The 14,028-nt window shown below is 36.5% G+C and overlaps 1 protein-coding gene across 1 annotated transcript; it reads left to right on the plus strand.

Annotated features, from left to right (window-relative positions):
- Positions 1-6,132: 6,132 nt before the first annotated feature.
- On the plus strand, positions 6,133-14,028 carry LOC126829437 (D(2) dopamine receptor A). Its single transcript, XM_050559337.2, has 3 exons — positions 6,133-6,352; positions 11,057-11,431; positions 12,077-14,028. Exons 2-3 carry the CDS (start codon positions 11,067-11,069, stop codon positions 13,092-13,094), a joined length of 1,383 nt encoding a protein of 460 aa, XP_050415294.1. The 5' UTR covers positions 6,133-6,352; positions 11,057-11,066; the 3' UTR covers positions 13,095-14,028.

The following is a 14,028-nucleotide window of genomic DNA, read 5'->3' on the forward strand; positions in this document are numbered from 1 at the left end:
ATGATGAGCAAGACTGCCCGGGTCAAATATCACACGGCATGTGGCGTATACGGTTAGGTCTGTTCAAGGTTGGTGAAAGGTCACGAGATATAAACATTCTCGCCAACAATCACTTGCACTAACCTTATTTACATCTCAACGACCATGACGAAACTTGACCTGGCCTTAACAAATAGATTTAGCCGTCTTCATTAGCCCATTTGATACAGAAAAGTAGGACATTAAACCCATTGCGAATGAAATGGGGTTTAGTGTCCAATTTTTAGAGTGCTTTGAGGGAAATTTTGCCCGGACAGCGGCACTAAGGCCTACTCTTATTTCGTGCACGCCAGTGGATGTGCGTTGTGCCTTACCAGACCTCCTGTCCTCCACCGTTGACAAGGGGGAACCATTCAAGAAAATCCTCGATGAAATTTCAAATGTGTATACTAGTGAACCTAGTTTGTGGTGCTTACGCGCCTAAACCATGAATATTTACCAAAGCCTGACAGAAAATGGCAATTCAACAGAAATCGTCATGTAAATAAAAAAGGGTGTGTATTGGGGGGGGGGGGGGTAAATGACAGGTACTGTATAGTTAGAGGACGTAATGAGGGTGGGGTGTCTACATTTAGCCCCGCATGAGGACAGATACGAACCTAATTGACCGACATTAATTTTATTTCCTAAATCGACGATTTTGAGGAAGTAACTGGTGGTCTACCTGCACAAAAATGGTGTTTGTCTTTTTTTGCGTAACTTCCCGTTTCTTCAACATTATGACGTCAAATTCACGATGACGTTAATCAGACTGATTGCACATAAAATTGATCTATTTATATGAATGATATCGCGAGCGATGCTACGCCATAGTTTTATTCTTTTATCAGTTCCGTTCTTCTATCTCCGGCTTCGCCACTTAAAGTATATCAAGTGTCTAGACCTACTTCAAATTTTATATCCGGATTACATGTATAATTGTCATGCAATAATGTCACCGTGCTTTTACGACTAATAGGAGTATAACATGACCTCCTATATAACGACTACGCCTCGAACTCTTTCATACATTGGACAAAGAGAAAATATTAAACAACAATAGCAATGGGTTTGTGTCGCAATTAATACGCAACGAACTCGTTCGTGCTACATTAAAGTCAAAACGTCTGGTTGCATCATTTTGTCTTAAATATTGTATATCAGAAACCAGTCTTTTCACGGTAAAAGAAAAATGAAATGAAATGAAATGTGGTTTTATGGCAGGTCAGCTCCAACCGGGATATATTGCGCCAGACATATGGTGAATATTACGAGACAAACTAAATATTATCACATGTAATTTATGTACACAAATAAAAGCAAATATAACAGTATATTAAATAATTAAAAAATAAAAATCACAACTTCATGTACACAAATATTTATAAATGAAAAACAATATGATATATATTTACAATTAAAATTGTTTATAAAAATTTGTCTCTTTTAAAAAGTCTAGTAATTTCGAATATAGACCCGGTTGGGCAAATAAATGATTTAATGATTGGCAACGGTAATAATTTGTTCTGGTGTCTCAATAAAACTTGCACTCAATCAGAATGGGCTTAACTGTCAAAGAAACTTTACAGTGAGGACATTCAGGTTGGGGCTCTCGCTTTAAGTTAAAAATATGTGTTAAAAAAAGTATGATCAATACCAGAGCGACACAAAACAACTTCATCTCTCCTGTTGGTTCTGTAGGAGTTTGGCCAATCCCCTAAGAGAGACTTAATGTGATGAAGTTTGTTAGTGTCTGCAAGATCCCAAGACCGTTGCCAGCGGCCATAAATGAAATGATTTATTGAAGATTTAAAATCTTTATATGGTATTAAAAAGGATGCTTGGGGAAGATCTAAAGCAGCTTTGGCAGCAAAATCTGCTTGATCATTCCCCCTTATATCAACGTGACTGGGGAGCCAGCAAAAGACTGTTTATTGTTAATTGCTTGAAGCGAGGACAGAGAACCAGTAAAGATGATGTGCTGTAGTAATAATGATGATTGAATGAACTCCAAGGCCCGAAGAATGGCCTGGAGTTCAGCTGTAAATATTGAAGCAGCAGGTGGAAGACACACAGAAATGGTCTCAGTTGGCGTCACTGTAGCCGAAGCCACCCGATCACCATCTTTAGAACCATCTGTGTAAATAGGAGAAAAATCACCATATTTAGACCTTAGCTCTCTAAAGAGAGATTGGAACATCATCGAGCTAGTATCTCTCTTCTTATGTTGAGTAAGATCGAAATCGATCTTTGGGGGAGATATAGCCCACGGCGGAGACCTAAAGAAAGGGGTATTCGCAATACTGTCAAGGCTGATACCAGCCTCCGACATGAGGGGTTGACCAATAAGGCGTGTTTACAATGCCGAAGACTGTGGGTGATATTGGGTTAGAGACTTGCCTTCTTTAAGTCCCTGCATAACTCACAAAACAAACAGGATATGCAGGGCGTTGACAAGAAATTTTGGGCATATAAACGGTCTAATAAATTACGCCTCTCCGACCCCATGTTCCGCCATTATACGCAAATTGTGAATGTTGCACGTTTTAAGTTCCGTTTTATAGCTGCGCGCATATTTTGGGCAATTTCAGCATGTTGCCAGAAGTGAAACGACATTGTTTGAAAGTGTTTTTATCCGGAGGTTTGACTGAATTTACGGACTCAAACAAGTTTATCCGTTTATTATTGTTTGCAAGGTCAATACACATCCATGAGAGATGTCGCTTTCCAATCAACAAAAGGATGTTAATTAATCATCACTATTAATGCTCCTTGTCAGCCGTCATTTGAATAAATTTGTATTTTGAAACGCCAAAAAAATGTAGTTAAACACACGGGCGGAAAGCAATGTTCTCGCCCAGTTTTTGTATAGTTCTAATGCCACTGTGTAGGCTACACGTTCGGATTTCCTAATCGACGTGGAAGCCCCACGGGGAAGCCTCTTTTGATGTTATCGCCCAAAGGCACTCTTCATGTCAGAATGCGTCAACGCCCATCCATCTATTTGATGACTGTATTTATTATAGTTTAAATGATTGTTAGTAAAATCAATTTTACATATTATGTGGGCTACGCATTCGTGAAAATATAAGTTTTCTTGCTTCTCGGTGAAATAAAATATGTTATTCACGACAAAACGACAAATATCCTCTATTTATTTTAATTTTATTTTTATTTTATTTTTTCATTTTTTTTTTTTTTTTGGCGTTCGCCATTCGCCGTTTTAGAAGAATGACAGCATTCGCCGTTTTAGGAGAATGACAGACACCGCCTGTAGACAGACGTCCTTAAAAACAAATGTCCCCTAACACATGTGAACATGGACAAAATTCCCCATTTTCACTTTGACAACTGATTAGCTTAAACATCTCAGATGTTTAGTTTAAACATCTCAGATTTTTACAGATTACCGTTTGGAAAATAGGGATTAAACTGGATGTAACAGATTGCAACCATGTACACGGAATTCATCTGTACATGGCATTATCATTATTACTTTAAGATAAAGAAAGACATCAACAGAAACCCTGTTAATTTGACCGATTGAAATATGTTTTATATTCAATTAAAGTACTTTTGATGGTGTTTACACTGTATATTTAATCTTTATCAGATATGGTGGGGCTATATATCTGAAATCAATTTCAAACTTTTAAAAAACAAATATTTTGCTGAGGGGTCCAATTTATCAAACCTATAAAGCTATAGGTTATTAAATATTGAGTCAATTAAAGCTGTTTGATCTATTGGTTGTATCTAGCAAAAACTAAAAACAAACAATGGCAAAACAAACATAAATGAAATAAAATGGGGTTTAACGACCTACTGTTTTGCTCCGAACTGGGCTAATGAAGACGGGCATATGACATACAGTTTGCTATAAAGGAAGTTTTACCCGGACAGCGGCACTACAGAGTACTCTTATATCGAATTCCGAACGACTAGACAGCTGTCCTTGCTAGGCCCTCCGTCCTGCATCATTGACAAGGGGGAACCACGCCGAAAAATCTGGATGAACGTTTCTCGGCATATGGAGGGATCGAACACCCGACCTCCAAGCTAGCGAACCAGCGTCTTACCCACTTAGCCACCGTGATCCCAAGACGATTCGATGTAATAAAATGAATTGAACAATGTAAAGTCCCTTTGAAAAGGTAGTTCCCTTTTCTAACCCGTGGGCTGATTCCTCTCTAACAAATTAAAGCGGGAATTTCATATTTTCTAAGAAAGTCAAAACATAATTATTTCTATGTCATTTGCTCAATAGGTTATCAACTCACTATTATACGACCATGGGCATTATTTCCTACCCTTAAAAATCATTGACACAGGAAATAATAACACAATTACCTCCCATGTTTTCCTATTGCCTCCATGCATTAGCTACCTTCAAACGTTGGAATTTAAGGTTTAAAATAATATTTTTGCCAATTTCTCAGCTGGCAATAGTGAATTATAGGATTAATAGGATTTTTCTTTAACAAGGTAGGGCGGTTTATGGATACCATCTATTTTAGGGCTTTATTTTAATAAATTTTATAAAAATATAACTTAAAAATATGAAATTGTAGCTTTAAGTGTGACATACAAAGTTTGTACTCGAGTAATAAACAAACAATGTGTGATTTATCAGTCATGTCCTGTACACAATAAATGGCAATATTTTCTTGCTGTATGTGTCACATTCCTGAATTAAGACAGCTACTGTTAGTAAGCTTATCGCATGATAATGCGTACCTACATATATATGGGAATTTAACTGACAGTAAGATCTTTGCACGAGGGGCGGGTCCCCAAATCAGGGTGGATCCTAGAATTTTTGCAGGAGGGGGTTTGCCAGGTTCCTGTTAAGAAAATTTGATAGTTGAAAATGCATGATTCCATCTTCGTCATACATACATACATACACACTGAGCTTTTTAAATAGAGAAATCCAACATCCCCGTTTGACGTCAATTTCTATATCCTATTAAAATAGGATCACATTGTGATTCAATTTCATTGATGCAAAGCATTAATTGTGATATCAGTCACGTATATATCATTATATCGTGCTTTGAAAATCCATCCCACCCCACCATCTGATGATAAAGGATAAAGCACCTGACAGTTACACTTTCCTCATAAAAAGTGGGTTTTTTTTTTACAAATTTTGTTAAATATTGAGCGGGGGGTAGGGTAATCAGTTGGATTTTTGTTAGAGATGGCCATGTTGTCATACTCAGTTCCTCGTCCATAGTACGTCCATACTTGTTTTTACTAGTGACATGAGGAAATAAAATGAAATGGGGTTTAACGTCTTACTTTTTTTGCATGCATCAACAGGGCTATGGAAATTTTGCACTAACGGCCGCATTAAGGCTTACCGTTATTTCTATGTCAAATTGTCAGGAGGTCTTTAACGTGCGGTCAATGGTATACAGGGCGCGTCGGTTTTTCATCCCATCCTTATACATCAGATTGCGAAATCCAGAGGAGCTTTCTCAGTAGAGACTTACATTTTTAATTCCTGCATCGACGGTTTTAGTCAAAAACATTAAGAATACCTAAAGAATTTTTAGAAGTGTTTATTCCGCTCCCAATTTTACATTTATTAAAATTGAAAATGATTATTTAGTCTTGTTAGAACTAAAAAGGATTAGAAGCACATACCACAATAGTACACTAATTTTTCATATGTAGGCCATTCTGGGCAGAGCATATTTACTCTCAACATATGAATTTCTCTCTGTGTAGAATGTTGACTTTTCTGCAATAAATGTATGTATTAGTGTAGATGTATACAGAAACCTTGAAATTATTGGGAAGCTGAAATTTAGAAATGTCAAGGTAGTCACGCCCAGTAAAATCTGATCCAAGTTCAAAAGATCGAAATTCTACAGATTCTCTACTCGAAAACGTTGTTAACTTGTATATGGGTAGTTCACAATTGTTCAATTCGTTTTTACCTCTAGCGAGACAGTAAATGTTTTCGGTGAGATATACAAGTACATGTGATGTCATTCATAAAATACTAACACTTAATGAAACATTCGCTGTTAGGAGTCGCATCAGGATGTTCTATATACGTCGTAAAATTAGATATGTTAATATATTTTCATTGGCTAAACTATAAGAGTTTCTCCAAGTTTGGGCGATATTTCGGTCAAATACATCTAAGTAATAAAAATCTGGGGAATTCTCGTGACACTGGAATCGGAAATACGTAAAGACAATAAAAGGCGTTACGTAATATATATAAGAATATTGGTTACGAATGTTCGCCTTGCAACACTCTCCACAGTCGATTTAGAGAACAGTTGACGATAGCAGTGTTTTAAGTGGGGCACGTGTGGTAAGTATAATATCGTTTACTATAATATTAGCTGTACAAACCTACCAAATCCATTATAGATGTTATTAGGTGTTCTAGAAAGAATAAGAATACCATCTTTTCATTCATAGTTAAAATAACTTCGAATCCCTAGAATGTGTTAGCTTTTTTTTCAAATTCACGAAAAGCATAACGACAATGTGTCATATAAATAATTGAAACGAATAAGGACGAAAGTATGTCTAGTCGTTCGGAATGCAAGGCAAGTCGATGTACCTATCATTGGAAGTCCACGTAAGCATTGTTCGGGCTTGGCAGATGGAATTAGGAGAAGATTGGGCTTTGTCCCCCCCCCCTCCCCCAACACACACACTCACCACGCATAGTGACACCAGTAAAAATTATTTTTTTTAAGTTTCAAAATAACTTAATTGAAGTACCGAAGAGGGGTTAAACTCCATTCCAGTATGTTACATTCAGTTGTTAACTATAATAAAGGTCCATGATAATATTAATACTCTGTTCGTATTGTACCTCCCCTTTCCCTTTAAGCACCCGGAATTTTAACTGAAAGCCATATGTTATTCATGTCACTAATTAATAAATTAGTCTGATTTGAGTTTTAAAAATCAACCAAAATACGACATTTCGTCACTAATAATTAAATCTCAACAACTTTAGCTTAAAGCGACATTGATGTATTTCATTACCCGAGACTATTCATCACGTTGTATAAGGAAAGTAACACAACCTATAAAATGTAAAATTATGTATGTTTTATGTATTGAGGATATTTTACGTGCGAATTAATATTTTAAAGGGACAATAACTGGCTTGACAGCTCCAGAAAATAAAAAATAGCCTTATTCTAAGTACTAGATGTGTTAGTGTCCTACCTGTTGTGTAAATTATCCATTAAATCCTATTTTATTTGTCCAGAGGGTTTAAAAATATTTTTAAATCCAAGTCACATTTGAAAAGCTTTACGTCAGGCTTTTCAAATCATTTAGTTGAATTTTTCCGATTTTTTAAATAAATTAGGTGTGTTAAGATGAAATTTGTATCATCAATTAATTGGGATATTGTAAAATAGTACAATTTGTTGACCAGAATAAAGATTGGGGCATATTATTCAGTTACAACAAGAGTGGTATTGAGCCTTTAAAAAGATCGACGTACTGAAATGATTTATTGTTTGTATCATTCAGTTTCTCGATTCATTATTGCACTCAACGTGATTCATTGCACTTTCCAGATTCTTTTACGGGTGGTCCGAAATCTAATTACGTGTTTCCTTCTGTTTGGAATAGAATGGGGTGTAACTCGTGAACACAATTCTCATTTTATTGGTCATACGAGCAATGCGTGAAGGGGGGTTGGGGGTAATTTTGCGCGGACGCACGGACTCTTCGTCGAATTCCAACTACCAGAGTTATTGTACATGTACAGTGTACACCAATGTGAGAATCTCGGTTTTTAGTCTCATCCGAACAACTTGGCACACTTTCCATGTCAGCCTCGCCGGCCCCACCCAAGACGGAATTATCGAGCTTGAAAAATCCCAAATGTTCTTCTCAGCGTACACAGGGATCAGGATCCGGAATTTTCTAGTCGCCAGTCCAGTGCCTTACCGTTCCAACACCCTTGCTCATTACCTTCTGGAAAATCTGTTGACACAAGAAAATCAGACTTTTCGTAAATATTGTAGACGTGTGTCGATGCACTTTATACATTACGCGTCGTATAGCTCACATTCAAATATCACGGAAATTATCGGAATTTTTTCAAGAAATGCCAATATGTTTCCGAATATGTGAGGGATTATTGTTTAGGGTGTGTAATGTGTATCGTAAACTGTAGCTTTAAATTACATGCAGGTACACAGTCCTTCAAGTGAATGGTAACCTCAAAAACATTAATATTATTTAGTACTTAAAACACATTAATATTATTTAGTACTTGAAAACACATTACATGTATATTTTTAGTTTGTGTTCAATTAAAATTCTTGGCCCAAGAAACGACCGTTTCGTTGGTATTATAAGTGAGATGACATCGACGACGTCTTTAAATTACTTGACGAGATATTTTGATACTAATGTTATCCTTGTTTAGACTTAAACGAATTTTTATCACTGTTATTCATAAACACGCTTTTTAAAGATGCATTATGTAAAGATTTAGATAAAGGGCTGACAGTTCTCGCTATAATAGTTTTAAAAAATAGATAATGAATAGGGAATACGTTGAATATTTCAGTCATTTACTCCATTTTCATTGCTACCGTTGTTACGATAATTAACAAAGTTTCAATTATCCCTTTTGTAATTTAATTGTCAAATTGCCTTCGCGTTTAGATGAGTTAAAAATTAAAAGCAGTTGATGACCTAGAGAATTAGTGACCTGGCATTTGAATAAATGTCTAATTAATGATTTATATAACATTTGGGACAAAACCAAAGATCTGCATTTGTCAGACTGAGCTCTTACATAAATACATCTTTAAAATATATACATGTAAATAGTCTAAAAATAAAGTGCAAAGAGTAGACATAGACATACAAAGTTCAACGATGTCCGGAAAAAATTAATGTTCATGTCTGGTACACGTTTGTTAAAATACTCGTCGTTTTCCGGTAATATTCAGTCGAGTTCAGATAATTACAATTTTCTTGGCTAAATGGACGTGTATAATAATTCCAGACACGACCATTAAAAAGGACAATATTTGTGTCAGTCATTGTCATATATGTGATAGAAGTGGTTAAACACGTTCCAAATATAATTATAACATCGAGATCATTGCTACGATAGACGCGTAATGAAGATTTCAAGAAACGGAAGTGACGAAAGCAAAAGGAAAACACGAGTTATCCTTCAATATAATAGACTAAAGTGCTCACTATTAATTCCTTCGAAGACCAAAAGTTGTTATGTGAGACTGTGAGAGGATATCTGACAATTCAAAAAAATAATTTAATCTCACTAGATAAGAGAAAACGAGAAAAATAGAAATAGTTCGTACATTCCCTTGTTTTTATTTGGGGGGGGGGGGGGGCGAATGATTAGCACGTGCGTGCTGTATTATACGACCTGTCATTGAGTCAACTGGCGTGGTTTCGAATCCCCGGTTGTACGTGCCAAGGAGTAGGGTCGCCTGTCCAACCTCGTGGGTTTTATCCGGGTCCTCCGGTTTCCTCCCACTGCTAAAGACTCCTACGCGCAAGCGAATTATTGAAATAAAATTAAACCATATGTTAGTCCCGAAATGACCTAGTTTGTGTCGAGTGGACGTTAAAGCCCATTTCTCTCTCCCTGGCGTTTTCTATTTTTTTTTCTCTCTCTTATCTGGTCACAGTCTTTATTTTTTTTTTAAATTGTCAGATATCCCCCCCCCCCCACCTCCCAAACAGCCTGATATAACAACTGTTGATCTTCGAAGGAATTACTTGTGAGCAGAAATTCGTCCGTGTATCTATTATAAATCGCCACTTCAGCCAGTTATATAGATGGATAGCACATGTTTTCCTTTTGCTTTCGTCACTTCCGTTTCTTGAAATCTTTATTACGCATCTATCGTAGCAATGATCTCTGTTTTAAAATCATATTTGGAACGCGTTTACTAGTTCTATCACATAATATGTGAACATGCCTGACACCAATCTTGTCCTTTAACACCCAAATATGAACTGAAGCTCTCAAATAGGATGACTAAACAATATTACTTTAGCACGGATGTTAAGTGTGCATACCTGTAGGCCTACGACTAATCTATCGACAGATTCAACAACCTGATTGTGTTTTATGATCCTGTTTACTCGTGTACAATGAAGTCCTTTTACGTTTAAAATAACTTCAGATAAATAGATCTATCTGGGTCAAATTCAAATATCGGGTTCATTGTATTCGGTATTTTTTGTTGAAAATTGTAAGTCATTTGATAAAGAGAATGTTACGTAACCGATTTTGTGTTTGATTGGAGGCCATGCATATAAGTCAAACAATCCGATTTCCCAAACAAAAATTGAGTCGAAGGGAGTTTCCTCCAGCACTAATACATGTAGAAATAACACCTCGGATGAACCCATTTTAATAGTTTGATTTGTCCTCAACAAAAAGCTTTAATTGAATGTTTTCTCGTCAGATTGGATGAAATGAAATGAAATGGGGTTTAACGTCCTACTGTTCTGCTCCTAACCTGGGCTAATGAAGACGGGCATACGCCATACAGTGTGCTATGAGGGAAATTTTGCCCGGGCAGCGGCGCTACGGCCTACTCTTATATCGAATTCCAACTGCCAAGGGATCTTTCACGTGCACGCCAATGTGTACACGGGACCTCGGTTTTTCGTCCCATCCGAACGACTAGACAGCTGTCCTTGTCAGGTCCTCCATCCTGCATCACTGGCAAGGGGAAACCGCGCCGGAAAATCTGGGAGAACTTTCTCGGCCAATGCAGGGATCGAACACCCGACCTCCAGGTTGACTGGCACATTTAATAATTATATCTTTCACCATTTATTAGAAATTTGTTATCGTCATACAAAATGTAGCTTTAATAAAGACACTGGACCTACCGCTGTATTTATCCCATTCATTGGAATCTCTTCTATTATGTCATAACCAAATTAGTTTTGGGAACCAATTAATAAAACCATCGATACAGAAATTCAAACAGTCGAAAAGAAGACGTTTAATAACTAATTACATTTATTTTTGTTTTAGATGCTACAAAATGTCACAGAATGAAATAGAAACAACCGGTTCTGGTGACCTTGACGCAGTAACCTTCTCAACGACAATCACCATGACAACGAACAACTCCATGACAACACCTAGTAATTATAGTCAAGAGGAAATAGACAACTACTTAGAGTATTTAGACATTGAAAATGCGAAACTTATGGTTCCAACCTTTCTGTATATTGGTACCTTAATTATGACTGGACTGTTCGGAAATATCTTAGTTCTTGTAGTCTACGTCACCAGATTCAAGCCCAGCACAGCCCGTATTTTTATAATTAGTTTAGCAATGTTTGACCTGATGAATAACACGATGGCACAACCTGGAGAAATACTAGATATTTATTTTGCATACAGGTAAATGTACCAATTAAAATATATCTTTATGATTTTGATTTTCAACACTATATTAGAACATCTGCCAATTTGATGGTTATGTTATGCACCAGACTGCAATGAGTCTATAAGCAGATCAGTGGACAATGTAAAATCAATGTCATACAAATAAGCATTAAAAAATTGTCAGATTTCCGGAAAACAGAATATAAAACCTCTGATTCTAATCTCATTGAATTCCACCCCTCAAGCTACATTTAAGATTCAATCACAGTGGACAATTTATAAGATTACTAAATTTGTAGATATAATATCCTTGTCGTAGGTCATGTCCTAGATTTCGAGCTGTTGAATGTATCGGTCCACAACGTCGTACTTCGCAGAAACATTAAAAGACAAATTTAGACAGTTTCAGAAAATTAAAAAGAATAGACAAGTTAATGCTGAATTTTATATATATGAATTATAAAATATTAATATTCACTATCATGAAGCCTTAAAATTGAAAACTTCCAAATTATTAAAATGTTTGACTTCAGCTAAAGTAAGAACACCGCATAAAACCCTAAACCTAATTCTTCAGATGGACTATATCTTAGAATCATTTTAAACTCACATCGAATTAAAAGCCCATAAGTTAACAAAAGTTAATCTTTTATTTTCTAGATTCACCAACAATCATCTGTGTAAGCTGAAAAGATTCTTCAATTATTTCACCACCTTCTCATCCATTTTCTCTTTAGTCGTTGTTGCCGTTGATAGGCACAGAAAGATCTGTAAAGTGATGAGAAAACAGATCTCCATACGTCTGGCAAAGATACTAATTGGATGCGTTGTCGTATGTAGCTTGTCGATCAGTTTGCCCTCGCTTCTATTGAATGGTGTGAAGAACATTCCAACAGGGATTCCAGGCATCCTTGGGACAGAATGCAAGTACGCTGACAATTTTCAAAAAGCCGCATTTCCAAAGATTTTTCTGGGATTTCAATTCCTACTGTTTCTCTCGTCCCTTACGGCTATGATAATTATGTATAGTCTCATTGGAAAAACAGTCTTTAAGCACAGTAAATTCAATTTTAAAAGTAAGGAGAATAAGATGGCGAAACGTGACGTAAAGGTAGCTTACACGTCTAACACTAATAATTCATCTTCGGATCCGAGCTCTACTGGGACTGCTTCCACTTCAGTTCCTTCTCCAGAACCACCACGTGCAGATATCCAGACTGAGGTACGCCTACCGGTAGTTCAAAGTAATTCGGAGTCGGAGCAAAAACCTTATGTGATCCAAACGCCCCCGAACCCAAGAAGTCACCAACAGAAGGCTACTTTATTGGATGTTTCCAAATCATCGCCAGGCTTCGATAAAATAGTTGCTACGGCTCAAAAGGTTGAGAAGAACGTAAAAGCGAAGAAGATGAAGACGCGGACAACTCTCATGTTATCTATCATCACCGTTGTATTCATCATCAGCTATCTCCCTTATTTATCCATCTCAATTATTAAAGTCTTCAACAAAAACTTTGTGAAGAATATGTCGCAATCGGCGTTTATGGCGTACAACGTCGTTCTGCGTTCACATTACATCAACGCTGCCGTTAATCCGTTGGTGTATAGCTTTTGCAATGCTAAATTCCGGGAAGAGGCCAGACAAGTTTTGTGCTTTTGGAAAAAGGCTTCAAAGTGAAAATGTGCGTTGCTTTCGGCATTGGCATGCTTCAATATTAGTATCTTAAAGGTCCATACACAAAAGTCCAATAACAGTGGACATCCAATTTTTAAAAAAAATCCTATTAAAGACTCGTTAAGAGATTCTAGAACATCGTAATGTATTTCAATTATGTTACTTGAACACTTTTTGGGTTGGAACCTCTCCGAAGATAGTCTGGAACTTTTAAAAGACAGTATTGTTGTTACAGCTCGTCGATAGTTTATGAACACGGTGCCGAGAATTAAAGGGATGTAGGCCTAAACTCGCGTAATAAGATGCAGTTAATGCATCATGATTTGCATCTGGGGAGTTGAGTGGCCGTGTGACAAGTTGTAGGGTCGCTTAGTAATCCTTAAAAGCAAAGGCTTATGTTAAGAGCTTATTCAGTGGGCCAATTCTAATTGGGCTCCTAAGATAACGGACTTTTTTTGCTATGCACGACAAATATAAAAATAACTATATTTAAACCTAACTCGATTAACTGTAAATAATACCATCGTAATTATTGTAATCTCCTACGCGCGCTTTCGTCTTTGAGAGATCACGATTTTAGAGTATTATCATATTTGCTGTAAAATCAATTTTGATGGGAATCAAGCCCATCGAGTGCAACTAGAAAACTTTCGTATTATTTCTGTATATAATAATATGAGTGTTTGGGTGTGTGTATGCGTGTAAGAAAGATAGTCCATTATCATCTGTGGCACTGTTATGCCCATTATTCAAATGCAAAAGTATATTTTTTTATAACTCCTTTTGGTCTGGAAATTTTGCTTTTATGAAGTGATGCACCAATTTTACATACATAAATTTTGCATGATTTTTATTTGTTATTGACTGGTGCTTGAGCACCATAAAAGCTCCATTATGCCGACCAACCTATTTGAAATAAAATAAATTTGAAATCTGA

This window comes from Patella vulgata, chromosome 1 (genome assembly GCF_932274485.2).
Source record: "Patella vulgata chromosome 1, xgPatVulg1.2, whole genome shotgun sequence".
Lineage (NCBI taxonomy): Eukaryota > Metazoa > Mollusca > Gastropoda > Patellidae > Patella > Patella vulgata.

Excerpts from the sequence above, each read along its gene's own strand:
- LOC126829437 (XM_050559337.2), top strand. The coding sequence starts at position 11,067 with ATGTCACAGAATGAAATAGAAACAACCGGTTCTGGTGACCTTGACGCA. Across the intron at positions 11,432-12,076 it reads GATATTTATTTTGCATACAG|ATTCACCAACAATCATCTGT; the intron begins GTAAATGTACCA and ends TTTATTTTCTAG.